This window comes from Sciurus vulgaris (genome assembly GCF_902686455.1).
Source record: "Sciurus vulgaris genome assembly, chromosome: 1".
NCBI classification, from domain to species: Eukaryota; Metazoa; Chordata; class Mammalia; order Rodentia; family Sciuridae; genus Sciurus; species Sciurus vulgaris.
In genome coordinates, this window is record NC_136461.1 from 192,835,063 (window position 1) to 192,863,025 (window position 27,963).

General features: G+C 34.2%; 2 protein-coding genes across 7 annotated transcripts in view; one reads left to right on the plus strand and one right to left on the minus strand.

Annotated features, from left to right (window-relative positions):
- The window catches only part of MRPL13 (mitochondrial ribosomal protein L13), a 37,985-nt gene extending 14,203 nt beyond the window's left edge, over window positions 1-23,782 (minus strand). Inside the window, exons 1-5 of one of the 4 annotated variants that reach the window (XM_079143000.1) lie at window positions 23,536-23,782; window positions 21,248-21,371; window positions 12,030-12,123; window positions 8,747-8,807; window positions 4,224-4,310 (exon numbers count right to left, since the gene is read on the minus strand). In XM_079143000.1, coding sequence (XP_078999126.1) covers window positions 4,224-4,310; window positions 8,747-8,807; window positions 12,030-12,123; window positions 21,248-21,371; window positions 23,536-23,562 — 393 coding nt within the window. In that variant the 5' untranslated portion in view covers window positions 23,563-23,782. Of the gene's footprint in view, window positions 1-4,223; window positions 4,311-8,746; window positions 8,808-12,029; window positions 12,124-21,247; window positions 21,372-23,280 lie in introns of all 4 variants that reach the window. The other 3 variants (XM_079143002.1, XM_079143001.1, XM_079143003.1) reach the window with 3 other exon arrangements.
- An 88-nt stretch (window positions 23,783-23,870) lies between these two features.
- The window catches only part of MTBP (MDM2 binding protein), a 93,039-nt gene continuing 88,946 nt past the window's right edge, over window positions 23,871-27,963 (plus strand). For all 3 annotated transcript variants that reach the window (XM_079140800.1, XM_079140801.1, XM_079140802.1), the window contains exons 1-2: window positions 23,871-24,043; window positions 24,845-24,925. In XM_079140800.1, the coding sequence (XP_078996926.1) occupies window positions 23,926-24,043; window positions 24,845-24,925 (199 nt within the window). In that variant the 5' untranslated portion in view covers window positions 23,871-23,925. The remainder of the gene's footprint in view (window positions 24,044-24,844; window positions 24,926-27,963) is intronic.

Consider the following 27,963-nt stretch of genomic DNA (forward strand, 5'->3'; position numbering starts at 1 on the left):
GTATACTAGCATCCTTGCTCCTAGCTTGCCTCTTTCCTCATATCTCCCCACACTCTTTAAGTTTCTGACCTAACCACAACTCATTTTTCATGCGCTGGTTTGAACTCAACTTTGTTGCCTTTATTAGTGGCATTTCCTCTGTCCAGAACTACTTCCCATCTATTATATACCCACATGCTCATAAGAATGAAAAGATGGAAGCCTGGTCTGACCATGGTAGGCACAATGACTGCAGTGGGGAAAACAGAAGACAAGGAGAAGAGATAGGCAGCTATTCCAGTGACCAAAGTAAGATATAAAAAAAGACTGAATTAGGGGAATAAAAAGTCAATCAAAGAATAAAGTATATCAACTAAGAGACACTAAAGCATAGGAATTGGACAGACTAAATAAAGGGAATGGTAAAATGAATAAGTAACTGTCAAATTCTCCAAAAGCCCATATGTTAAAAGCCTGGGTCCCCAGGATGGCTTGAGGGCAGTGGTGGAGCCTTCAGGAGGTGGGGCCTACTGGGAGGACCCAGGTCATTGTGGGTGTCCCTGAAAGGAAACTAGGGACCTCAGCCTCTTCCCCTTTTGCTTCTCAGCCGTGAGACGGGGTAAATTGTTTGCTCTGCCATTGTGCTCCTTATCATTGCCTGCTGGTATACCACCAAGGCCTGAAAGCAATGGGTCCACCTGATCATGGGCTGGAATCTTTAAAACCATAATTCGTAATAAATCTTTTTTCTTTATAAGTTAATTATCTCCAGTATTTTGTTATAGTGACAGAAAACTGACTAAAAAACAGTAACCAAAGGAATTAACATTCATATTGTGCCCATGACACAAAAATAAGGCAGCTAGCAAAGGGAAATGTGTTATGAGACTGGATGGATAATTAATTTTTATGAGACTCTTAAAATAATGGTCCGATATCAACATGGAAATGTCCTATGGGCATTTTCACAAGAAGAATAGACAATTCCTTTTTTTATGTTACTGTGTGTACCTAGAAATTTTCAAAAAAGGTGTGCCACACAGTACATTAATAGCTCTTTGAAGAGAACAATGTTACAAATGGAGATCAAATATCTAGCCACGGACATGGTAGCAAATCAGACAATTTCGACTAATGAATATATCTTAAGAGTCAGAATAAAATTTTATAATAGCTTCAGAATCATAGAGCTCTACTGTGCTGTGTGTTCTAAAACCTACTGTAGCAAAAATTTTAATAATATTTAACATTTAAAATGGTTTTTTAAAATTACAATTTGCAAAGGCTGGGTAACTAACAGCAGGAGAAAACACATAAGATACTAATGATAATGTTTCTTCACGGAAAACTATTATAGCAATACTTACATCCCTTCTACTACTACCATTATTCCTCGGATAGTCAAGTCTCTATGAAAAGTCTGCAGAAAATTAGAGGATGCCTGGGTATGTGACATATTGTTAAAAAACATTCAGTTTTTACTTATATGAGGGGTGGAATGAGACAGACATCATTCCCCTGCCCTTTTTTTCCTCATAGAGTTCAGGTCAAGTATGTTTTCAAATGTCCTTGTACTGGGATTTTTCTGATTGTTTTGTTATGATAAGATTCAGGCTAAGCATTTTTTGTGGATGCTATATAGTTTAAGTATCTAGTACTACACAGCAAGAGGCACAAGCTGTCAGTTTGTCCCATATCAAAGAATATACTAGATCACTTGGTTATTGTGGTGTCTACCAGACTTCGTTAATGCAAAAGTATCTTTTCCCTTTCAAATAATTAGTACTCTGAAGCATGACATTTTCAAAGTCTGTGAGCAATCTTTTACCCAATGGCTACAGAATATGCTGGTAATGGTAGGTTTTCTAATTTGGTATTTCTTCCATGTTTTCTACATGACACTCTTCCATAAAGAGCTTTTCCTTCTTCAGAAGAGAAGAAAAAATATAATAAATTAAAAATAATTTTTGGACTAACATGGTGAACTTACGGATTTTTGTTTTTCACTAATGTAATCCATTATTACCATTTACTTAAAGACTCACCAAGTCCTGAATTTGGTCAGTGGGCACCACCAAAAGCTGGCTGTGTTCCTTTGATACTTCTTCCTAATTTTTTTAAGCCTTAATTTCTGTTCATTTCTAGTATTTTACTATCATATAGAATACAGACATGATAATCTGCATGTGTGTACTCCCTAGTAAGTGTTCTTTCTCTGTTCTACACAGATCTAGAATCAGGGCTGATAGCTCAGCTGGTAGAGTGCTTGCCTTGCAAGCACAAGGCCCTGAGTTCGATCCCCAGTACCGGAAAAAAAAAAAAAAAAAAGAATCAACTACTCCAAGGAGAACTGCAACCCTTTTAACAGAGAATAGCACTTGAACTGGGCATTAGTTGTGCTCATTTTTATTGGTGCTGTCATTTTATTCTCTGAATATGTAAAAATTTAACATGGTAAAACTTAAAATAGAAGAAAAAATTCTCTAAAAGGTATTCTCTGAAAAATTTCATTCTCTCTCTATTCCATTCCATTTCTTTGTATCCATATTTCAATAAGCAGTCAACTTCATTTTCTCATTTATTTTTCCAATTTGTTTATGCAAAAAATAAGTAGTTATATGCATATCTAAGTACATAAGAACATATATGTATATAGCCAAAGAAAAGGTAGTAAGCAATCTACATTATTTTTCATCTTGTTTTTCATGTAACAGTATAATTTGGAAAATGTTACTTATTGAGTTTCAGAAATATCTTCATTCTAAAAATAATGGCACAAATACTCAATTATCTGTACATAGCGTAGTTTATCCATTTTCTTTCAGTAAATGTTATTATTTTTCTTATTGCATTAGAAGTAAGGTGAAAAATAATTTCATACATGTGTATCTTTAGGATCAATTACTATAAATGAGATTGCTGGATCAGGGATGAATCTTTTCAGGTATGTACTTTTGTTAAATATTACCTAATTTATAGAATGCCACCAATAGGTTGTACATGTACTCCCACCAGCAAGTGTGAAGTGTCTGTTTCTCTGTGGTTTTGATGGTAAAATGTTTCATCTGAACATTTACATGTTCATTTCTAGGGAAAATGATACATTTATTATTTTAAGTAATTTATTGTTCAACTGAACTACCATGCATATTTAAAACATCCACACACAAACTTATCCTGTAAATGGAATAAATATTTATTAATAATATTTACCCTAAAAAATCTGTAAAGTACAATCAGAAATAGGAATTTAACTTTTTGTGATTTCGTGAACCTTAGATGATGATAGTGTACCTGAACATGTTACATCACAGGTAAAGTGACTAGTGCAGAATCATTTTACTCATTTGTAATAAAGCAAGGCAATAAATTAATCTTTTATAAAAGCACAAATAATTTACTCAATATGAATAATTACTCATACATTGTTTAACCTTATAAGAAAGAAAACAAGTAGCTTGAACAATCACTATCACTTGATAATCTGGAATAAACTTCTATATTATTTCTCCAATGCAACCACAAGGACAACAATTATAACTATAATGACAGCAACTGATTTAAGCAACTGCCAGGGCCTGTACTAAGCACTCCACAAATGGATTATTATAACCCTTACAACAAACTTATGAAGTAGTTATTATGTTCATTTCACAGTTTAGTAAACAGGGAAAATAAGTAACGAGCCCAGGCAGTCTCCAGAGGTTACACTCAAATATTTTATTATAGAACCCCTAGTGTTTCATTAAATTATACTATTAAGGAAAGTTAAGTACTTTAATAAAAATTATACTTTTTTTCCCCCAAGTACTTTTTAGATGAGTAAATTTTGAATAAGAACAAGAATTCTTAAGTTAACTCACAGGAAAGAATTAGCAACCACAAATTTATTAATTCATGATTTATCAGAAGTTCGCCACTGGCCACACAGAAAGTGAACTAAATGAATACTTTTTCCATTGTTGATTGAACTATTAATGAGGAGTTCAATTTAACAGGGGCTCTCATAGTTCCTTGTTCAAAAACAAAACTTGTAAGACTTTGAGTTTTAGTTCAACGAGGGCTCATTTTATGGTTTAATATAGGAGTAACAATACTTTATATATACAAATTAAATTACAAAAATATGTTAGAAGTTGAGACAAAATTATTGAAAATAAGTTGATGGCAATTATTTGAAATGAAGAGAAAATGTTTAAATGAAAATTTAGGAAAGGTATCATGACCAAAGACCACTGACTTACCTCATCTGGAAAAAGATGCAACCTCTGCATCATTGTTCTTCTATGAAGGTTTTTTGGCAGCATGCCATAAATAGCTAATTTTACAATCTGAAAAACAGATATGCCTATGAATCAGTAATAAAAATCTGACTTGGATAGAAAGAAAGCAAACACAATCAGAGATGGTGATGAAAACTAGTGGCTAAGATTCAGCATGAATACAGGAAAGAAACAGACCTAGTAAATATCTGGAAGCAACTAAAAAGGAACTTATTATTTTGTATGTTATGATATTCTTTAGGCTTTATTTGTTTATTGTTTATTTAGAAAAAAGACAAAAAGAAGAGATTAAAAAATAACCCATGTATGTGCCAACTTCAGATAGCATAAGAACTTCTCTAAGCTTATGAAAGAACCCGTGGCTCAAGTAATCTATCACGCAAGTTAGATCAGAACTTAGAGGGCCTTAATCCTGTTTTCTCCAGGTGGAGACCAGCAGGTTTGCAATTCATAGACTAAGCCTGACTAAATAGTTAAAAGACTGACTCTGGAAGACATGGCGTACAATAATCATGCTTAACATTAGTTGAAAATTATTTTATGTATGATGGTCAGTGTATTATGTTTTAAATCTTATTTATGATGTTGTGAAGTAGGTACTATAAGTAGCTTCATTTTACAGATAAGAAAACAGTGAGGATAAGGCGCTTCCCCAGTTTTATGTATCTAATAAATGGTAATGTGGGAATTCAAACCCACCAGTCTAATTCCCAGAACAGATACACAGTTTCTGCAATCATATCTATAATATGCTTCTCTCTGTAACCTATCAAGATAACAAAGTCCCTTTCTCTACCATACTAGCTCCTAACTTTCACATGATTTATTTCCCCCTTTTTAAGTTATCCTCTTTGTTGGTCTCAATGTGAAGGCCTCACCCTGTTTGCCACAATCTCCTGGGAGCCTCCTTAAACAAATATTTGCAGTATACAAATAAACTGCAAACTCTTCATGAAAGTACTGAGACTTCTGGAGTGCTAAACTGATTTTTATCATTTGTAGTTATATTTCAAGAGTATAATTTGATGTGTTAAAGCACTAAATATATCAGAACTTAGTTGCATTATATTAGAATTTTTTACACCTTTTTTTCTCTCATCAAATCAGACTACATACTGAAGCCAATGGTGTATCATACATGTTTTCTATGTTAGTGCTGTTAATACTTTATGTTCTAGAGAATGTAATGTAGATTTATACTGTTAAAATTAAACCCAATTAAAAATTCATTTCCTTAGTGACAGAAGCCACATTTCAAGTGGACAAGTGACACATGTGGTTAGTGGCTACCATACTTGACAATGCAGACAGAACATTTTCACCATGGTGGAAATTTCTACTGAACAGCATTGATATAAGTATTACTATTTAAATTTTTTTATCTTTTAAAACTCATAAGTACGACTAATAATGTTAAGACTTCTCAGCATCTTTTCTGGATCAGCAAGTTGTTAGATCCTCTGAATATCATTGTAATAGTAATTGTATTGGTAGAGTTATATGACATTGGTTTTCAAGACCATAATAAAACTTAGTTGTATTTATCTGAATTACTAAGTTGATATTTTAAAAACATTTTTATTAGTGTATTATAGTTATATGTAATAGTGGACTTCATTGTGACACATTCATACATGCATATAACATAATTTGCTCTATTTCCTTACTCAGAACTTCCCTTTCCCTCCCTTTCTCCCCTTTCATCCCCTCCCTCTACTGATCTTCTATTTATTTACTTTATAAAAAATTGGTGTACTATAATTATACATAAAAGTGTGATTTGTTGTGATATAGTCATACATGCACACAGCATAGTTAATTTAATTATTCTATTCATTTTCTATCCCTTCCCCTCGATTCCCTTCCACTATTTCACTGTTCTCCTTCTATTTTGATGGTATCCTCCTTTTTTACAAACCAATGCTAATTAGCACATTGTAGTTGCTGGCGGAGCGTTCTGTTTGAGACAAACATAGTGTTTGAACTAGCATAAGATGACTGACCTCTTCCTTAACAAGCCATTTTTTTTTTTTATCAAAATACAAAGTTAAAATTTAGACTAAAAATTTTTTTAATGAAGTAATAATGTGAATGACCTTAACTCTGAACTATTTTCTAAGTCTTCATCATTCTTTAATGCATTTCAACTTTTGTTCAAAAAATGATTTGAAACAATTTCTATTAATGTTATCAAATGCCAAATTCTTAACATTAAAAAGTTGAACTATACTGCCTCCTAGTGTAGAGCTAATAAGCCTGAATGAAGCAAAAGCTAAATTTTAAACTTATAAAAAATATTTATAAAGGATAAAATTAATTTGTTGTAATACACATGGTATATATATCATATATAAATAAAAAAAACTGATCAACAAATTTGAAAAAGAACCAAATAGTAAGACTTCAAGAGAAGGAGGAAAAAAAAAAAAGGATAACTCAATAAAAAAATTGGATTAGACACAGGTAAAAACATAATTAGAGAACAGGTCTAAAGAAATCACTGAAACTGCAGCGAAGAGACAGGGAGACACAAAAAGTGAGAAGTATGAATCATTCAAAATAAAATGCAACAATCTAAGTATAATCAGTTTTTCAAAGGGAAAGAACAGATAGTAAAGAGAATCAATCTAGAACCAATCTAGAGGATGTAAGAGCTGACAAATTTCTAGAACTGAAGACACTAATTCTCAAATAAAATAAACAAGATCCCAAAAGAAATGTATGAAAACCAAAGCCAAAAAAGAAAAAGAAATAAGATTTTAAAAGTAGACAGAGGGCTGGGGAGATAGCTCAATTGGTAAAGTGCTTGCCTTGCAAGCACAGGGCCCTGGGTTTGATCCCCAGCACTGCAAAACAACAACAACAACAACAACAACAACAACAAAAAGTAGACAGAAGAAGACACAGTACATACAAAGAAGCAAATTAACTAACATTTGATTTATCCATATTAAAAATAGAAATCTATATAAATAAAAGCTTCAAAGAAATTGAGAAAAATAATGATTGCCCTAAAACTGCATATGCAGCTGATGCTTTGTATCAGTGGGTTCTGCAGATTCAACCAACTGTGGGTTGAGAATAGTTTAAAGAAAAAAATTACATGTACTTTTGTTCTTATTATTCCCTAGACAATACAGTATTTCAACTATTTATACAATATTTGCATTCTATTGGATATTATAAGCAATCTAGAGATGATGTCAAGTATATGGAAAGATGTTACGCTATATGCAAATACCATGCTATTTCATGTAAGGGACTTCAGCATATAAAAGGATTTGCTTATCCATGGGTATCCTGGAACCAATTCATAATGGATACCAAGGGACAACTATATAACGAAATTAAATTTTAAGAATGAAAGTAAAAATAAAGAAGAGAATTTTGACAAAAAGGATAGATCAGTATTAGGAGAATATTACCACAGGAATTTCAACGGGAAGTATGCATGGAAAGGAAAATTGATCCCAGAAGGAAGGATGAATTACAAGAAGAAACTGTAAGCAAAGGAAATCATTAAAAAAACACAAGCAGGATAAAACAATAACAAGAATATTGAATTGAAAGAGTTTTAAGAAACCTTGAATATAGAAAGCATGTAGGCTAGGAGGGTGGGGGGATGTTAAAAATGATTCAAAGTCCTTGATTCAATTAGGAGGAAGGTAATGATACTGATTAACCTTAGACTTACAATAAACAACTTCAATCATCCAAAAAAAGACAAGGGAAAGAAAATAAAATCTAATTCCATGCTGCTTACAACACACACCTATAATAGAAACAGGTAAAGTTTCAACAATGAAAAAATCATATATGAGTCAAACATACATGAAAAAAAAAAAAGGTGGTTGCTATAGCTATACTAATATCAGAAAAAAATAGATTTCAAGGTAAACCATTACTGAAGACAAAGGTCAGTAAATATTGACCTTGATTCATTCTTTGTAAAGATCACATATAATTTCAAACTTAAATTTATCTAACACTAAATCTTCAAAATACACAAACATAAAATTGTCAGACCTATAAGGAAAAATGACCAAATCCACAAACTGAGATTTTAGCAATACATTAGTAAATAAGAAAAATAAACAAAAGAGTTCTTTCAGTAAACAATAAATCAAGAACAAAAAACAAGACAATAAGAATATATGGCTGGAGCAACATAGCATGCTTGATAAAATATATATACACATACAAGGAAGTACACACATCTCTCTCTTCCCCCCAGAGTTTTTGCAGCAGACTCATCATGTTCTATCCAATTGTGCAGGCATCAAGAAATAAAAAAATGCATTAGAATTCTTTGTTAAGCATAAAACATAATAAATAGTAATTAGGAAACACAGAGAATCAAATGGTAATGGAAATAATACTTATTAAAACTTGTGTAAGATAGTTAAAGTGAAGAATTTGTAGAAGAGAAAGGAGATGAATCTGTCTTTCCCTAGATGATGAATAAAAAAATTCAACAGACTTACTGCTACTGGATCTTTCTGGTGAAGCTGAGCAGCGGTGACTTGTCTAAATCCACCTGGATAGCTATTTAAAAAAAGCAAACAGATTAAAACTGTTGTATTAAACAGATTAAAACTGAAGTATTGCCTTCTTCAGTTCATCATTCACTTAAGATAACTACTTCAGTAAATTATTCTTGCTTCTGGATACTATATTAGTGTCTTAAGAATAAATTAGTAATCTGTGCTATTTGAAATGGTATTCCCTTAAATGGCCAGCTCTCACTATTTCATAAATAGTTCTACATCTTGGAAAAATTTCTGGACATAACTGAATTTTAAGTCACTCATTCATTCATTCATTATGGGTAATCTATCATGGCTTGATTTAGAAAGAAATCGCAATGAGACAGAATATTTCATGTTCCCTGCCAAATTAGACAAAGTATATAAACTAGGGATTAAGTCTAAGGAAAATGGTTGTAGACCAATTGGTTTTAAAGTTCACACTATAAAGAGACAATGATCCTATTTTTTCTTAATAGTTGGTAAAAGGCCACTAAGAGTTACTTTGGGCTCTAAGTAATAAAATATTTCATTGTGTTCAGATCAAGTATTATGTGTAAAATGGATAAATTAAACTAGTTTTTGTTAGCAACTCCCAGTATAATTTTAGGCAATTTATTTTACCTGTCTTTATGATGTTACAAAAAAAAAAAAAAAAACCCTCAAAGATATCAGCTCCATCTACTTCACAAGATATCTATAAGTCAAATGAGAAAATACTTGTGACAGAGCCTAAGCAATTTAAAACAATCAAACAAAATACACAGATGTAATGGTTTATTATTGTGTATAGAAGAATGCAGTTTCAATGATTTTTAGGAAAGGATTAAAACTGGAAAACCAGAAAAACTTCAGATTACCCAAATATGATTCTTTTCATGAGTTTTTTCTTTCAATAAAATATAAAAACATTTTAAAGACAACTTAAGGAACCACATTGTAGGAATAAAACTTAAGAAATCAAATTTAGAAGTTCACTGAGAAAGATGGGCAATTTTCAAACTAATTTTATTTGCTTCATGGTATTTTAGTTTTAGAAAAACTGTCTAGACTTCTATTCCTGTATTCCTTCTCTCCATGGAAAAATATTTTGTAACTACTATGCTAAAGAATCTCTATTTTCAACACTGGGATGGCAAATTATAAAACATAACACCATTTATGCTTTTATTTTAGGAGTTTGGAATCCAGCCTAAGGATCTGGAAAGCTAATGCAAAATTCTAAGTAGGGAAATGACTTCAGTAATGCAATACTCAGTTGATTTTTACTAGTGAAAAAAAAACTGCATTTTTTTCTTCACCATAGACATTGTGGATAGATTAAGAGAAAACTTGTTTAAATTGTTGGTCATGGGATTTTTAATTATAATAAATCAAACATTTACTGAATGTCCATTATGCTGGGTACTGGGGGATGCACAGATAAATATGACAGGATTCTATACTCAATGAAAATGAGGTAATAAATTCTGTTGGAATTATGATAAATCATAGTATGCTATTATACAGTGACTAAAAATAACACATGCCAAAAGGTTCCCTGATGATTCTGTATTAAGTGAATGAAGATATAAACTTGGTTATATACAAAAATGTTAAATCATGGGAGTGATGATTCAGAAATGAATTTTAGTTCCTTCTTTAAATTTTCTATATTTTCTAAAATTATATTAAAAATTTTACAATTATAAGTTAAATTTTGAATACATAATTATAAGTGTTATGAGCATAAGAAAGTAGCATGTCCAAGGTTTAAGTAAGGAGCCAACAGAAAAAAACAGAAAGTGATTAACTCTATGGATTATGAGAAAATAGGGAATGTATCCCAGAAAAGAAGCCATCAGAACCAGTTTCTAATGAATAAATAGGAGATTTCCTGAGAAACATAGGAGGAACAACATACACAAAGACAGAGAGGTAAGAAATAGCACTCATGAGATACATTCTTTCTTTTAGTTGGTTAAAAGAAAGGGTTATAAAACAGCAGTAGTAATGTGGTGCCAACAATATGCGATGAAGTATGAATTTCCATCTTTCAGTGAGAAAGTACTGCTGACGGAGAGACACTACCAGTGATGTATACAGTAGTTGTTCACCATGGGCTGTGTTGTTTTCCTTCCTTTGCAGTAATACAGCACAGTAATTCACAGCATTATGTGTCAATAATTTCCTTTAGGCTTTTGTCACATTTTGTTATTCTGACTTTGCATATTATTTCCCAGTCATCTCTTGACTTCATAGAATTATTTTTATATGTGGAGATTTGCCGATAGCAGAAATTACTAAAGATGAATGTTAGTTTTTTTTTGTTAAGTTATATAAAGATTTTACTAATGTATTTTAAGGGAAAGAATAGGCAAAGGCCAGCTTGAGAAAGCAAAAAAGTTATTCTAAGCATTTAAGATTCACTTGGGTAAGAGATGAAAAGAAACACACCAAATCATTAAAGGTGAAAGTGCAGTTACAAATCAAAAAATGATTTTGATCAAGAATGGAAGATTAACATTCAGAACCAAAGGTAGATGATAATGTAAAAGGTATGCTTAATTAAATTTGCTCTTGATCTGAATTTGTGGATTAACCAATACATGAAATATCTCAAAATATCTTGAAAGTGGCAAGATAAAATTTAACAAGGAGCAAAGTTAAGGTATTGCAGTTGGGTTAAAACACAACTAAAACACGCATGAAGGAAGAGACATAATTGAACAGGAGCATGTTTAAAGGACTTGAGTTTTAGCTCCATTAGTCACCAGGCTCTGAAGAACAGTTCTTTTGCAACAGAAGAAAGCCTGGCTAAGAGGGAGAGTCTCATTGTACCACAAACCATTAGAATACATCCATGTGAGTATTTATTTAAGAGTGATACTGACAAACAAGAATGTATCACATGAGTGACCATTCCTTAAACTTCTTGTGAAATTTCAGGTATTTAAGGTGGTTCTGAAAACAGCAGTAATTAGAGGAAGGAGAAAGAAGTGAGAAGACTGACTAAAAATGAGAATAATTTTGATTAGAGAGGTTACATGAAAAGCTTGTAGGAAGTAAATACTCTTGGTAGTAGCTAATATTTGGCATAGTTTTATGTTTATTTTGATTGAGCAAATTATACATGTAATGAGTATAATTAGAATTTTTTTAAATGCTAATTTTTGAAAATACCTTTTTTCCTTTAAAGTAAGAGTGATAGCTAAATAACACCTTTTAACTATTTTTCTTGACAAGGGAAAGGAAATCTTACCCAGTGTGTGAAGAGTATACTTTTTGTTCCCACTTGTTTCCAGAAAATGCAATGTGTCTTGTGTTTATTATGACAACATGATCTCCACAGTCACCTAGATTTAAAAGAAATAAGAAAGACTTAGTGTGAAAAAATCAAAACCTCAAGAAAAAGTGGGCCTGAAAGGTAAGTTATCAAAGTCTAAACAACATATAAAAAAAGAAAGCAAGTCATAATACAACATCAAAAATCCCTGGACAGATTTCTGATTCTATTTTATAACCCCCAAGTGTTTGAAGTAACCCCTAAGAGTTGGCTGACTATTTGGGAAACCTCAACACTGGATGGTATAAGAAATTTTAATAAAGATGACAATAACAACACATTTTTTAATGGTGAACTCTTCTTTTTAATAATCTTCTCATAAATAATTACACTTCACTAAACATGTTTACATTAGTACCCTTAAGTATATGACATAAACTTTCTCTTACAAACAGCGGGGAAAATGAAATCAATATGTATATAAATATAAAAAAGTATGTTCTACCAAGAGAACAAAACACATTGAAAACAAATGTGAAATATTACAATTTTCAAATTTAAAGAACAATAAGAACAGTATGATTTTATGTTTAACTACTGGCATAAGGTTTTTCAACCACGTGAACTAGCTAAATTTAAAGTGCAACTTTCAATTTTGACTATAGACATAGTTGACAAGATAGATATCAAAATATAGGTATATCTGAGAAATTCAGAGTTCATGCAAGGGCAGATTCAGACACCTTTTAAGTGTGGTAGAAGTCTCAAGTTCTAAAATCTGCTTTATAAGCCTTTCCTGCTGATGAGTAATTCATCCATTCACTACTTACTATATATTGACTAATTTCAGATAGTATTGTTAATGCTGGGAATATAGCAATGAATGTTACCAAAAGCCCCATTCTTAATCTTACCTTCTAGTGGAAGGAGTTGGAAAACAAATAAATATACACTATGGCAGGAGCTGCTACAAGTAGGGGGATAGGCAATAATGGGCTAGTGGCATTATTAATTGGTACACATTTTGTTTCCTTAAACTTGAGTCTTCATTTCTCTTGGATAAATTTCTAAGTGTGCATTACTACACTGTATAGTAAGTTCAAGTTTAGTTTTATAAGAAACTGCCACTCCTTGTCCAGAGTATCTGTACCATCTTACATTTCCACCAGCAGCATATGAGTGATCCCATTTCTCTACCTTCTCATCAGCATTCACTATCAATTTGGTTTCCCTCGTGGCTTATATTGAACATCTTTTCACATGCTTATTTTCCATCTGTTCATGTATTTTAACCATTTTCTAATTAGATTTTTTTAATGGAGTTTCCAAAGTTTGTGTGTGTGTGTGTGTATATTCATATACATTCATTCTAGATACAAGTCCTTTTTTAGCTATGTGGTTTACAAATATTTTCTTCCACTTTGTGGCTTGTCTTTTTATCTTCTTTCCAGAGTCGAATCTTACAAGCAAAGGCTTTAGCACATTGGTTTTTAAACTGCACTTGTCTTAGAGTTGTCATACCTCAAGGACGAGGGGACAAGTATAGTACTGCTTTTACATACTGTAAGATGTGATGTGAAAAATGTTGAAAAAATATTTCAAATTAGTGATAAAAAAATAAAGGTTTGCTTTGGCTTTTATATCTGTTTCCAGTTTTGAAACGATGAATGTCCAAATGCCTACTTTGGTATTATTTTTGGTGTTCCTAAACTTGTGCATGCCCAGCGCCGACAGGTGATCACACAGTTCATCATAAAATCTGAGTGTAAAGCAGGTTGATAAAATTCACTACCAATTTTCAATTATTCACTTCCAAATGAGGTAAATATGACAGATATAAAATGAGGCAAAAATCTCCTTCAGCACTTTGTAGGATGATATTTTAGGTGTGAGGTGAGTATAAATGTATAATTTAGATTACAAAATTAAATGATTTGGTAGTTAACATCTGAAATAGACTGACAACTAAATACAGAAAAAATGTATTATACATCTTTATAAAGACCATAATAAACTTACAAGACAGAATACTAGAGATTATTTAAATCAAAGGTCTGATCTTTGTTGAAATGTGTGGCATGTTAGCATTTATAACGTTAACCTTTAAGAACTGCAAAACTTTTATTTCATTCCATGTAGACTCAGGGTATTTTAAGATAATCTAAGTTACTTTAGTAATACTAAAGAAAGGTTTCCCTCTGCTTCTTTTAAATGTTTGCTACAGTCCTTCTCAGTTAATTAATGTATTGAAGTCAAAGGAGCAAAGTCTTCATGAAAGTAAGTCATACTCCACAAATCACCACGTGCCCTGCTCTTTCTTTTGATTTATTAGTCAAACATTAAATATGTTGAAAAAGTTCCCAAGTTCCATTCAGAAGAAAGAACAGTTCTAGTTAGTTAGAAAGATGGGAATTCTTTTCCTGGTTTCACATCTTTTCTATCTTAACCTCCATTTCCAATAAAAATTAACTTTATCAGGGCAGAGGGGTTTAGCTTAGGGTAAACAAATTTTCTAGTGTGCATGAGGCCCTGGGTTTGAACCTCATCACCACATAAAAACAAAAACAAAAAAATTATAAATGGAAAGTTGGTTTCCCATAACACTTAACAAAGATCCATTTAAAAAACAAATTAGTTCGAATACCAAATGTATTATATTCAGATACATTATTGGTTAACTTTTAGTAGCTACTCCTAGAAATATGACCATCATTTGTAGTATTATTTTCATGGGAAACCATATGCCAATTTTTTAAATAAATAATGTGTAGAATGATTATAAGCCCATAATACACACTTAATAAACGCTTACTAAACTCAAAACCATTAGAAATACACTATTAAAAGAAAACATAGTTATAAATTAAACACTGCTTAAATTTTGGTTTTAGTGACATCTTGTGGTTGTAAAAAGTTTTGCTAAGTTACATATTCAATATAGTGAGACAAAAATGCAAATCAGTCTTTAAAAATTAAATTTCTAATTTCATAGAAAAGCTATTCTCCATTATTAGAAATGACCTGACAGGGAGCCACAACAACGCTTCTCGTTTACCAGAAAGGACATTCATCAATATCCAAGGAACACTTTCACAATAACGACTCCCTTGTAAGGAAGCAGAACTTTAACTGAATGGACAGACAACAGGTATACTTGGAGACACAAGTTAGGTGAAGATCACTAAAAATTCCACTTTCCCTCAAATTATGTATTATTTGCACTTCTCCAAAGTCAGTCTGAGAGCTTGTTTATTGCTTGCTGATATCACTGCTAGGGGAAAACAGTCAGTGACTAAGAATCACCATACTGAAGAGGAATGGGGAATTTCCTATATAAGGAAACAGAAGTCTAAGTTCTAGTCCCAGATTCTACTATTATATAGTTGAATGACAATGAGAAAGACACTTTATTTCTCAGATTTTAGTTTTCTCATCTGTCGTGAGGTAGTTAAATATAATGGTTGAAGTCCCAAAGAATTAAACAATTCTATAAATTGGTAATTGTATGACTGGTATTTCCCTGGTCTGCCAAAATAGTATTTTTAAAATAATTAGATATTTATTATCTAGTTATTTCACTAGATATTCTAGTGAAAATATAAATCTGCTGATCACTGTTTTACTTTTGCAATAGAATTTATCTCATTATATATGGCTTTGGTAGTTGCACATTTCCAAATTGTTAAAATTTATTGGTAACTCAAAAATCAATACTCATAATGGACATGCTCACAGTGGGGAGAAATGTGAGTTGCTTAATGTGTGTATTCCCAGCTGAGGGTGAACACAGTAGTGTTCTAGCTTACAGTTTCACCTCTCATACTGTGAATAAGTGTCCTTTGGGTGGTCTACTTAATGTCATCTTTGGAGTTTGTGTATTTTTTTGTTAGTGTCTTCACTGTTTAAAATAGACTCCAAATTTGATAGTGTAGTATAGTATAATGCTCCTAAGTGCAAGAAGGCTATGATGTACCTAATGGAGATAAATATGTGCTAGATAAGCTTAATTAACTTCTGAGCAATAATGCTCTTGCTCATGAGTTCAATGTTAAAGAATCAATTATACACACACACATTCTAGTTAGGTGTGAAGGCACATGACTGTAATGCCAGCTATGTAGGAGGCTAACACAGAAGAAATGCAAATATGAGGTCAGCAGAAAAAATAAAAAGGCTGGGGATATAACTCAGTGGTGCAGTGCCCTTGGGTGCAATCCCTAGTACTCAGGGTGTGGGCTGCAGGGGGATATCTTTATACAGAAATCTACATAAACAACGTTATGTACTGACTGAAAATATTCAAGTTTGGTACTAGAGTTCAGTGTACTGACTATATTGACTGATGAAAAGTGATAATGAATGGCTACTCAGAGGAACTTAAACCAATATCTCCCCTACAAGTAATGGTTCAGGATTCACTAGTCCAGCATTCTTGGTGATTTTTTAGAACATAACTTCAGGGAATAATGAGCACACCTGCGTTTACAAAATATGCCACAACTATTTTGAAAGTGTCAGGCCACAACTATTTCTGATAAGCAACTATTATGGGCCATACACTGTACTAGATATTTAAAAAACAAAGATTTAAAATGATAAAATACTTAGATTCATATACTTACTTGCAGATTTTATAGGGTATGAGACTATTTTGATAACTTACTGAAATTTCATTAAGTAGAGAAAAAAGGTTAGCGCAGCAAGTATAACAAGGGAAAATCATAAATCCTTACTCTCAACCAAATCAGATCATCTGAAATATCCATCCCCCTCCCAGTTCCACAGATCCAATAGTCTAATTTACCTTACATTCCAAAGTTCTAGCTAATTTCCTTCATTTTCAGAACTCATATTTATGAATGCAAACAATCATACAATGATGATTTCTTACATTCCAACTCTACGTCAAATATAATTATAGGTACTGGGAATATAGCTATAAACAAAATGGGCAAAGTTCCTATCTGTTTGAAACTTATTTTAATGAAGGAAGGTAGAGTATAAATACTTACATGTTAAGTGATGTACAAATGCTTATTTTTTCTTTAAAGGAAAGTAAACATTTACAGAGCAAAAGAGGAAGAAAAGGGACCAGGGAAGGCTCACTCAGAATATAAATGATTTGAGTAGAAATCAGAAAGATGTAAAGGAATAAGCCATATAGATATCTGAGACAGCCAAGCAGAGGGAACACAATCTGAAAGCCCTGAGGCAAAAAAGTTTGGTAGGCAAGTTAATGAAATAGCAGCAGTTCTGAGAGGGACGGGGAGGTAGAAAACAATATCAGAGAATTGATAGGAATCGCATTAGCAGGTCCTTGCGGGGCATTAGCAGAATTCTGACTTTTCCCCTTTCATTTTGAAAAAGGGAACTGGGGTTGCTCTGTGGAGAAAAGTCTACATGAGGGTAAAACATGATAGAAAGCACAATGGCTTAAAATTAGTGTAGAAGGGAGAGATAATAAGAGATGCTAGATTCCAGAATTTTTTTTTCTCATTTTTTAAGATAAATATTTATGGGGGGGCTCAAAATAGAGGAGTCAGAGATGGAGTGAAAGCTTCAAACCAGAACAACTAAATGAAAAGAGATGCTATTAACTGAGATGGGGAAAACTGGGAAGGAACAGGCTGGTCTGGGTATTGCAGATCAGGAGCAAGACTGCTGCAAAATGGGCTTATTCATTAGAGAGATCTACTACATATAAAGGGAGATTTACTTGGTAGAAATTGGTTCTATGAGTCTAGAATACAGGGAATGGGGCAAAACTGAAGACATCCAGTTGGGAGTCATTAGCAGGCAGATGATTTTTAAATATGAGACAAATTGCTCATATAATGAAAGACAAGAGGTTCAAAGACTGGGCCCGTGACACTCCCCCTTATTAGTGAGAGGAAAATAATTGGGAATAAAAGTAAAGACAGCAAAGGGAATTGAAAAAGAGTTAACACAGGATAAGAAACAGAAAATGGCATCTTGGGAAAACAAATGAAGACAGTGTTTCCAGAAAAAAGTTCTCCATGAAAATTAGCTTGGATTCCTCAAAAGCAAGAACAAAAATAAGGATTTTCCAATTAAAAAAGCAACTGAAGGGATAATAACAACTAATGGCAATAAATAAATCTTGGGGGGGATCCTAGTTCAAAGATATAAAAGCTAAAAGAAAGTTCTTGGGACACTGGGTGCTTTTAATCTGAGCTATCTGGGTGGTTCAGATCAGAGGATCACAAGTTAGAGGCCAGTCTGGGCAAGTTAGCAAGACCCTGTCTCAACAAAATAAAAAAGGGCTGGGGATGTAACTGAATGGTAGAGTGCCCATGGGTTCAAACATTAGTTACCAACCCCCCGCGCCAACCCCCCCCCCAAAAAAAAAAAAAAAAACAAAGGAATTAAAATTCCCCAGATAACTAGAAATTTAAAAATGACTGGACATCAAACCATATAATTAAATTATTCTTTATTAGATGTGCCAATGACATTTTGGTTACACAGGAAAGTATCTCTATTGTTAGGCAATGCATGCTGAAGTATTTAGAAGGTGTAATGACATATACAACTTATTGAAGGACAAATAACCTGGTAGAAAAATGGGTAAGTGACACACAAAAGAATTTCAGATAAGGAAACTATAAAGGGATAAGACTAAATGAGAAGATACTGAGCCATTATTCATAATCAGGAAAATACAAATTAAAACTACAAAGAGTATTTCAAATTTACTAGAGTAGTTAGAAAGAATGAAAATATCCACTGTTACTAAAGATGAGGAGTAATGTGGTACATGCTGTGGTGGGGCATGAATTGATTTAAAGATGTAGCAACAAATGGAATCATCATATGACAAACCTAATCCCATTCCCTGGGTTATACCCAAAGGACTTAAGATCAGCATGCTACAGTGACACAGTCACATCAATGTTCATAGCAGCTCAATTCACAATAACCAAGCTATAGAACCAACCTAGGTGTCCTTAAACAAAAGAATGGGTAAGAAAATGTGGTATATATACACAATGGAGTATTACTCAGTCATAAAGAAGAATGAAATTAAGGCATTTGCCAGTAAATGGATGGAATTGGAGACTATTATGATAAATGAAATAAGCCAAACCCCAAAAGTTTTAATGTTTTCTCTAATATGCAGAAGCTAGTCCAAAGTAAGGCAGGCAGGTGGAATTTCATCAAAATAGAAGAAAGATTGGAGAAGTAGAGGAAGGGGATTGAGGGGGAGAGAGTAGAGATAGGATAATAGAAGAACAGTGGATGAATCTGACCTAAATTTCCTGTGTACATATATGATTACACTGCCGTGAATCTCACCATCATGTCTATCCACAAGACACTAATTAAAAAAAAACAAACTATAATAGCTGAAAGTTCAATAGAGTGGAGGGAAGAGAAAAGGGGAAGAAAAGGGGAAGTACTGTGGACTGAATGAGAACAAATTTTATTCTATGCTTTTATAACGATGTCAAAATGAATCCTAATGTTATATAAAAAAGAACCAATAAAAAATGATATATTCTGAAGAATAATACAGTTTTTGATTTGCCCTTAGGAGTTTCCAAAAGGAATCTTTCCATAGTGTATGGCTAAATTATACTTTCAGTAAATTTTATTTCCAGAGAGGCTAGTTATGTGTATGATGACAATGGAATCTGAATTTTTGGGCCCCATTCTGTGGTGATTCTTTGAATATCTCACAGAGAAAATGCATTTTGTCTTATTTTACAAAGGCCATGGAGATTTTTTAGGAGATGAGTAGTTTTGAGAACTTTTGAGCACACGAATTACTTTTTGAATAATGCTAAGATTTGAAATTATATTTCTTTTATTGAAGAGATGTTTTGCTTCAACTGTACATCAATTACCTCTGATAAAAGTACATTGTTGGGCTGAGGTTGTAGCTCAGTGGTAGACTGCTGCCTAGCGTATGTGAGGCACTGGGTTCAATTCTCCACACCAAATATAACTAAGTAAGATAGAGGTCCACTGACAACTAAAAATGTATTCAAAACAAGTACCTTGTCAAAGACAAAAAGAAAACAAACAAACAAAAAAAATAAAATAAAAAAATAAAGACACAGTAGCTTCCTATGCACCAGTAATTCCTATCCTATGAATATACATTGGAAAAACAATTCCACATGAACACTGGGGAAAAGGTAAAAAATATTGGTAGCAACACTGTTTGTAATGTTAAAAGGTAAATAAATAAATAAATAGGAAACAACATAAATGCCAAACATATGGATACTCACTTCATCATCATTTTCTTTGAAATATACTTTATATGTTTATTCTATCTCACAAAAAGCTAAACTAACGTGCTCAATTCTAGCAAATGTTATTGACTGGTCAAGTGAGATGAGGAATAGAAAATGACATCAGGATCTGTCAGTGAAGTACCATAGTAAATAAAATCAATTAAACCATCTGTAAGGTGTACTCTTCTAAAATTAAAGTTAACTTTTTCTATTATTTTAGAAAAATGATACTGAGTGTGGTGGCATGCACCTGTAATCCCAACAGCTCAGAAGCCTGAGGACAGCAAGTTCAAGGTCAGCCTTGGCAACTAAGCAAGGCCTTACACAACTTAAGGAGACCCTGTCTCAAAATTTAAAAAATTTAAAAAGGGCTCCGGATGTGGTCAGTGGTTAAATGCCCCAAGGTTCAATCTCTGGTACCCCTCCCCCCAAAAAGGAAAAAAAAAAAAAAAAAAGGAAAAATGATACAGAAAAGCAAGTCTACTTAGCTGAAATAGTAAAAATTATGCTTTTATACATAGCTAGCTCTATGTTTTCCCAGGGAAAAGGATTTTTCCAACAGAAGATTATTTCCCTTATTTTCAAAAACTCTATTTAAATGCACATTGTCATGTGAAAAGTTAACAGATTAGGTGTAATATGTAATTCATAGTGCAAATCAGGATATTTCTGAGAATAAAAGGAGGGGCTACTGGTAATTTTGTTTGTCAGGTGGCATATAATGGGGTTCTCCTAGGAAAACTGATCTGTTATGGCTTTTCCATAAATAATACAAAATTCAGTTTACTGCACTATAAGTTTTCAGGAAAAACGGAATAAAGAGTCCTCAGAAAAAAAAGGGGTCCTTTCTCACAGCTCAGTCAAATTTCATTCATATTCTGTTCTAGCATGAAAAGTAATTTGTTATGACCAGTCAAATGTGATACTTACTCAGCTGATGGTATACGGGTTTATGTAATCCTTGAAGTTTTATTGATGCTAGAGCAGCAAGTTTACCAGGGGGTTGCATTTTCCCATCTAAGAGATACCATAGACGAGCAAAAGTGGCCCATTGCTTGAAAACACAGAAAAGAAAAAAGAAAAAAAAGTAAATGAATTAAAATGGAAATAACTTTTTTTACTACATATAATTACATGTATTCTACAGTTAATGTTAATAAATAATTACTTTGAAAATACTATCACAAAAAATTTTTGTTTTCGTTTCTACTTCTGAAAAAAGGAAGACTTTTCTATTATTCTCATTGTCAAGGTCAGTAGGTATATTACACTGAAAGCTGAGTGGTCAGTTGGAAACTGAAGGCAATTCAGGAATTCAATTCCAGGGGAAAGTTAAAAAAAACAATGTAGTTGGGAAAGGACAGCTAAGTCGAAAAAATTTAAATTTTAAAGAATTGTCTTATATATCTTTAGGTTGTTTCAGACATGTAGACCACTGTTTTTGTAGTATTCATCAGTGTCTTTAAACTCAAAGAAAATTCCATTCCAGAAAGATCTTGACCAGATGCCTTCATTATGCATATACACCAGAGATTAAACAATGCTGGGGGGAAAAATACAACTAGCCTAGTGGTTTTGTTTTAAATTTAATTATCACAAACTTCAAACTAGCCTACAGCATAAGCAAAAGACTAATTTTCCCCCATCCATTGCAGACCAACAGTTTTATAGAAAAAATATTTGACAAAAAAAAGTACAAATGCTGCCACAATGCCAAACTGTTATTTAGGAAGTGATAAATACACTTCCTGTATTTATCTCACCACTGAGAAGTAACAAACAGTCCCAGGAAAGAACCGTGCATGAAGCAGTACTGGGTTAAAAGTCATCCTGGACTAAGACATTAAAGAACACCTTAGAAGATGGAAAGATCTTCCATGTTCTTGGATAGGAAGAATTAATATTGTCAAAATGGCCATACTACCTAAAGTGCTATACAAATTCAATGCAATTCCAATTAAAATCCCAATGACGTACCTTACAGAAATAGAGCAAGTAATTATGAAATTCATCTGGAAGAATAAGAAACCCAGAATAGCTAAAGCAATCCTTAGCAGGAAGAGTGAAACAGGGGGTATTGCAATACCAGATCTTCAACTCTACTACAAAGCAACAGTAACAAAAACAGCATGGTATTGGTACCAAAATAGAAAGGTAGATCAATGGTACAGAAGAGAGGACACGGACACACACCCAAATAAATACAGCTTTCTCATACTAGACAAAGGGGCCAAAAATATGCAATGGAGAAAAGATAGCCTCTTCAACAAATGGTGCTGGGAGAATTGAAAATCCATATGCAACAGAATGAAACTAAACCCATCTCTCTCACCATGCACGAAACTAAACTCAAAATGGATTAAGGACCTCGGAATCAGACCAGAGACCCTGCAGATTATAGAAGAAAAATAGGTCCAAACCTTCACCTTGTTGGTCTTTGCTTTCTCTCAGCAAAGGAAACTATCAGCAATGCGAAGAAAGAGTCTACAGAGTGGGAGAATATCTTTGCCAAAAGTAACTCCTAACCTACTCTTCCACCTGAAACCTGCATCAACTTCAGCCTTCCCTGTATCAGTTGATGGCACACCACCCTTCCAGTTGTCCAAACAACAAAACAACAACGACAATAACTTGAAGAAATTCTTGTTTTGCTGTCGACCCGCGTTCAATGCTTCAAGAAAGCCTCTGGGTTCCATCCTCGAACAAAACCTGATCACTTGTCAGCACCACAATCGTTGGCCTGGCTTGTACACCATCCTGTGTAGTCTGGTTTACTGCCAGAGTCTGCGGGAGGCTGCTCCGCGTCTGCCCTCCACAGGCCCGCATCTCTGTACAGTCAGGGTGCCCCTTACCCACCCGAGTCAGTTCATGCTTTTCACCCCTTAGATCAACCCTCCCACGATCCCCACTTCACCCAGCAAAACCAACTCTTAGGTCTTCAGTGTGCTCCGTGACCCACGTACCACCTCTCTGACCTTCGCTCTTGATCCTCGGCCTCGTGGGTCGGGGGAAAGTCACGAAAAAGGCCAACCGAAGAGAGAGGGGACGAGCACCCAAAGCGGTGGTCGGTCTCACCACCCACCACTCCGTGCTTCCCCAAGGAAGCGCGTGGCTGCGCGTCTCGGCTTCCCTGCCGATTCGACCTCACTACCAACCCGCCGCTCTCCTTCCGCCAGCGTAATGAACACCAACCACCAAGGCACACCGTGCGAGCTCACCTGGTGCGCCCGAGAGAAGTTAGACATGCTCCCCCACGGGCCGAACCGCCCTCCTTAATCCCGAGCCCAAACCGGGTCATCAGCACTACTTGCCCGACGGGAAACGCATATACCGAAGCACCAGAGTTCCTAGGCCGCCCAGCACTCTTCGGTTTCTCCTCTTTCATGGATACCTTCCAGCCTTCCCACGGTAGCACTTTCTTCAATAAAGAAAGAAAGAATGCAGTTATTGATAGGCTAATTTCCGAAAATAATTCCCTAAAAATTCCTGGGAACCTGCGGAAACAGACGGAGGACACAATTTCCGGACGAACTAAGCAGGAACAAACCGGAAGTGCGTCTAGCGCGCGGCTGTTTTGAGACCTAAAACTGAGGGTGAATTCTGAAGAGATGGATCGGTATCTGCTGCTGGTGGTCTGGGGGGAAGGAAAGTTCCCGTCGGCGGTCAGTGGGGAGGCGGAGGGTGGACCAGAAGCGTCGTCGGTTGTGGGTACCGAGAAGCAGCTGGGTAAGAGCCGGGCTGAGAAAGGGCGGGAACGGCTCGCCGGCGGAGAAGTTTGCGTTTGTGATCTAGTTTCTTGGGGAGGGACAGAGGTCACCATAGGTCCTAGGAAGCTGAGACTCTGTGTGGGACAGACCCAATAAGGGCTGGACAGCGTCCTCTTCATGGGAACATCAGTACAAATTTGTGGATGCAAGATCCCAGGGCTCAAAAATTCTTGGCATAATAAGAATTTAACTGATCGAACCCCCTGTACCTTAATGGAATTTCTGGTCTTTGGAAACGTATACATTCAATAAATGTTCATGCCTTCCGTGTTCCACATGCAGGCAATACAGTAAGGAACAAGATATAGGGTCTTACTAACCTCGTGCTTACATTCTCGTGGAAGGAGACATCTTACAAATGAACTAAGTTTAATCAAGAAATGATAAATTTTAAGCGATTTTAGCTACTTGGTATTGCGCTCTTTTTTGGTGCTTCTGTCTAGACTATTGCATTTTACTTGTTTGTTTTGGTAAAGCAGGCATTTTGTGGGGGAAATGTATATAGTTGGGCATAAGGTATGGTGACAAATTTCCTGTTCTTTAGGGGGAATTTTTGATCTGGGCTAATTACTGGCATGCACAGATCGGGGCTTTTTTAGTTTTCTCTGCTTGCTCTTGATTTACTGTATCAAAACATGAAAAGATCTTGATCAGCATGTAGTTATTTTGCGTACAGTACATTGTTGTGAGACTAGGTGATAGTGAAATCAGAATAGACTTATTCTTGAGCCACTGAGTTAGACTCTCTTTACATTTTCAGACTTCACAGCAGCAAATGTTTATCACCTCCTGAAAAGAAGCATTAGTGCTTCAGTTAATCCAGATGATAGTACTTTCCCTGGTAAGTACAACATAAACCCTTCTTTTCTCTGACACAGCTTTTGTATTGCAAATCAATTAATTTGCTCACTTAGGAGTACAATAAATACATTGTTAACTTGGAACAAGATAGTGAGATACCAAGGTAACTTCAAGTAATAAGTAATACAAAACTGAAAAAGGCATCAACTTTGCCTTTCTTTTATTTCAGTATCATAAAATTGTAGTGAAAATTATTCCAGGTTTATAGAGTCCATGCTAGTAACCACTATACTGTATTTCCTTTTTGGCTTCTGATCTTATTTCACATAAAGATATGTTAGACTAGCTTCAGAGAAAATGAAATCAGAGGCTCCTAAGCCAGAGACCAGGAGTTTTGTGGGTTTGTTTTGAAGAACCTAAAAGAGACAGAGAAAGAGAGAGAGAGAAAACCCAACTTTTATCATGCAAAATACTTCTTCAAGAAGTATATTTTATGCTAGGTAATACTCTAGATATGAAATCCCAAATAACCACATTTGACAAAAATAAACTAAAGACTGCTGGGTGTGGTCGTGCACATCTGTATCCCAGTGACTCAGGAGGCTGAGACAGGAGAATCTTAAGTTTGAGGCTAGCTCAACAACTGAGGGAGAGCTCCAGAAACCTTTTTCTCCCATTGTCAATGTAAATTATGCATAGATTGGAAAGCATAGAACTAAATTGGAAAGAAGAGACTGAAACAGATCAATAGGCATTTATAAAGAAGCATTTAATTGCTGTGAATGAATTAAAGCCTTCTGACACAAATAACTCAGAGTCCCAAAGAATTTTGAGATGAGATCATTGGGTCACCATCAGTAACCTTTAAGGAATCACAGAATTGTTGCGGAAAGACATTTTCAATATTTTCAAGACTGGAAGGAAGGTAAGAGCTTGACAGATTCTGAGTGAAACTTAGAATGAATCCTTCATTCTCTTCCTTTCCAAGTTGAGTGCTGCAGAATGACTCCCACAAAGAATGGTGGTGAGAAGGATTCTGCCATCAAGCAACCCAAGAATACACTTTCAATATTCATGCGTGCATCCGTGAAATAGGCTTCAAAAAGTGTGCCCCTTAGACACTCACAGATCCAGACATTTGACATGAAGGACAGGGGCATTACAAATTGTGTATTGACACCAGGTTCAACAGAGATGTGTGGGCCCCCCAAACCAGGAATGGCTCATATAGTGTGTTGTTTTCCAGAAAGCAGGATGAGAATTAAGATTCAACAAATAAGTAATATAATTTGGTTACCTGTGTCTCTGATGCCACTTTTCAAAAATCTATCAATGGGCATGAAAACTAACCACTGATTGTCAAACAAAGTTATAAAATTGTGAAAAAAGAAAAAAGGAAAGAAAATTATTCTAGGTTCTCAGCTTGAGTTTTGTTCCTTTATGAAATTTACTTGCCCATCTTTAGGTATATATAACACAGGGTAATGTGAGATATAAGGAGGATTTTTTTCCTGACATGGATTCAGGTGTTTTCTTTCTTTGTAAAAACTTTATCAAGAGTTTAAATAACATTATTAATGCCTCCACATCAACTTCTTTAGCATATATTTACTCATTTTTAATTATAATTTTAATACATATTATTTGTACAAATTTTGCTACTTTTTTGTCCTTAACGCCTACTGATTCTCTTAAAAGTCCTTTGAAATTGTTAAACATGGTGGTCTTTTCTTGGTTCTCATCTGCTTTAACTTTTTGAGGTACTGCACTTTTTTTTTTTTTTTTTTGGTAAAAATCTTTCTACCTTCTACTTCTATTGACATTTTACATACGCATTTATTTATTTTGATGCTTATCTTCACTTTTGCCTCTTCCTCTTGGCCTTTATCTGAGAATGTCCTTTGAAGGCTTAGAAAGTAGAAGTGCCCAAACAGATCAAGCCCTGAAAACTGAAGGAAATTTCTGTAGATGCCAGGGAGAGTTAGCTCAGTTTGGTAACTTTGTAGTTCTCATGACTGTATTATCTGCTCCTTCCTCTTTTCTTCCACTAGAGAACCTCCTCTCTCTCAGTGTTAACTATCATCATTAGGAAATGATTTCTAACACGTGTGTGCTACCCTATCCTGTTTTCCAAGTCCAATAGTACTCTTATTAATTTTTCAAGTTGGTATAATTTTAGTCAGTACCACTTGTTGCAGGAAGGATTTTCTTATATTTGTGCTTCAAATGTATGTGTAAAAGAACTCTTGGGAGTGTTCTAGAAATTCTTTTACTTTCTGCTTTTTGGCTAGAAGTTTCTTATACAGACATTCTTTTGCATGGTTGTGTGGGATGATAGATAACAAGCTGAAGCCATGCAAAGCCATCCTAATGTAGTAATTAATGAGAAACATGACAATTGTTTCATAATCTTTAAAATTTTCTATCAAAACATTTAAAAACTCTCCTAATGTTGGTTATAAATGTTCAGGGAAATAAAAAAAAATTTAAAAGTATTATTTATTTTGCACACTATAATTTAAAATACTAGAAACATTGAGGATTCAGGTGTTTTATTTCTTTGTAAAAACTTTATCAAGAGTAGTTGACTTAGATGACAGTGTGACAGTGGCATTAGTGAGGCAGATTTTGGAGGGAATATGACATGCTGTTTGGAACATGTAAATAGTTACCTAGCAAAATATCAAAGTAAGTGTTTTATAAAAGTTGAATTCATGGGTCTGGAACTTGATGCAGGGTATGACTGGAGATATAGATTGTAGATTCATCAATGCATAAATATCAATTGAAGCCATCAGAAAGATTAGGTGTGTTTATGGATAATGGGAAGGACAGAAAATCTAAAACTGATCCTAGAATTTAAAAGAACTGAACACACCAGTTTTTTAAAAAGACTGAAAAGAGCAGCCAGAAAAATAGGTGCCATAGACACTAAGTGTTAAAGGAGAAATTAGTGGAAAGGGTCATCTTGGATTATTCTGTCTTACTCTTACGATGAAAGGTCAAGTAATAACAAAACTAAAAAATATTAGATTTAGTAAAAAGTATTGGTGATCTTGGTGAGGGTAGTTTTTAGCG